The sequence below is a fragment of the Opisthorchis viverrini genome (genome assembly GCF_000715545.1).
Source record: "Opisthorchis viverrini unplaced genomic scaffold opera_v5_4299, whole genome shotgun sequence".
Taxonomy (NCBI): Eukaryota; Metazoa; Platyhelminthes; class Trematoda; order Opisthorchiida; family Opisthorchiidae; genus Opisthorchis; species Opisthorchis viverrini.
The window spans coordinates 1-944 of NW_008756959.1; the positions used below are offsets into that span (position 1 = coordinate 1).

The 944-nt window shown below is 45.9% G+C and overlaps 1 protein-coding gene across 1 annotated transcript; it reads right to left on the minus strand.

Annotated features, from left to right (window-relative positions):
- Window positions 1-351: 351 nt before the first annotated feature.
- T265_16089 (hypothetical protein) lies at window positions 352-738 on the minus strand (the record flags this gene model as incomplete). The annotated part of the gene is made up of 1 exon (XM_009179596.1): window positions 352-738. A coding segment is annotated over one exon (387 nt), but the record flags the coding sequence as incomplete, so codon positions are not given.
- Between the last annotated feature and the right edge of the window lie 206 nt (window positions 739-944).

A 944-nucleotide genomic window follows, 5' to 3' on the forward strand; every position in this document is an offset into this window, starting at 1 on the left:
CTACCAATATTCCAACACATTACCATCATGGCCCGAGTCGTATAAACGCTCATTCAGACCAGAAAGCTGTCGATCAGCCGCCAGTGGTTCACAAGTCATACACACATACTCTGCAGCATTCAAGCCACCAGAGAATTAGTGATATTCACGATATCGATGATTTTTAGCGTTGATTTAAAAGCTTCAACAAATGCCGGGTTCATGAAAGCTATAGTCTACAAGATAAACAACTGGGGTCTCACAGGTGTGTCCAATTCGATCACCAATCCCACATGGAAACAGTGAGACATGCCTGCATGTGTGTGTGTGCGCTACGAAACCAAAAATTCGCCTGAAATTTGGGGAACTTACTGCTTGAAAAGGAAATGGGGCATCAGCTGTGTAGAGTAAAGCCTCTTTTTCTGGATTCAACCACTCTCCGTAGGCATTGGCATAGGCAAGGCTCACGTTGATCTGGCTGGAGACAGCAAACACAGGCGAGCGGGCAACCCGACCTGCGAGTGAGGATCCACCCAACGGGGTCACACTATTGTTGCTGCTACTATTATGAGTAGTATTTCCTTCCGTACTGTCAAGAAATACGCTATCTCGACCACTATTCACCGACGTAGTTGTAGGAGGTACGTGCGATTGACCATTGCCAATAGGTTCGGGTTTTTCTCGTGGGAACAACGGTTGGATGGTGCCCTTGAAATTTTCTTTCGCATGGATAGCAGTTTCAATGAGATCAAACAGCATGCCACAAGGGTTGATGGGGACCAAAACGTGACCTCCACGAGCTAGCGTTTGTACTAGGTGGTAAGACGTGCACAAAACAAATGATGCCAAAATATCGGCTAAACTAAAACAATCACCTGACACAGTTCCTTGGTATTATATTCCTGTAGGTTACGTTCAGATAGACAGACAGACACAGTTCAGCTGTAACACCCTTTCGGTGTCTA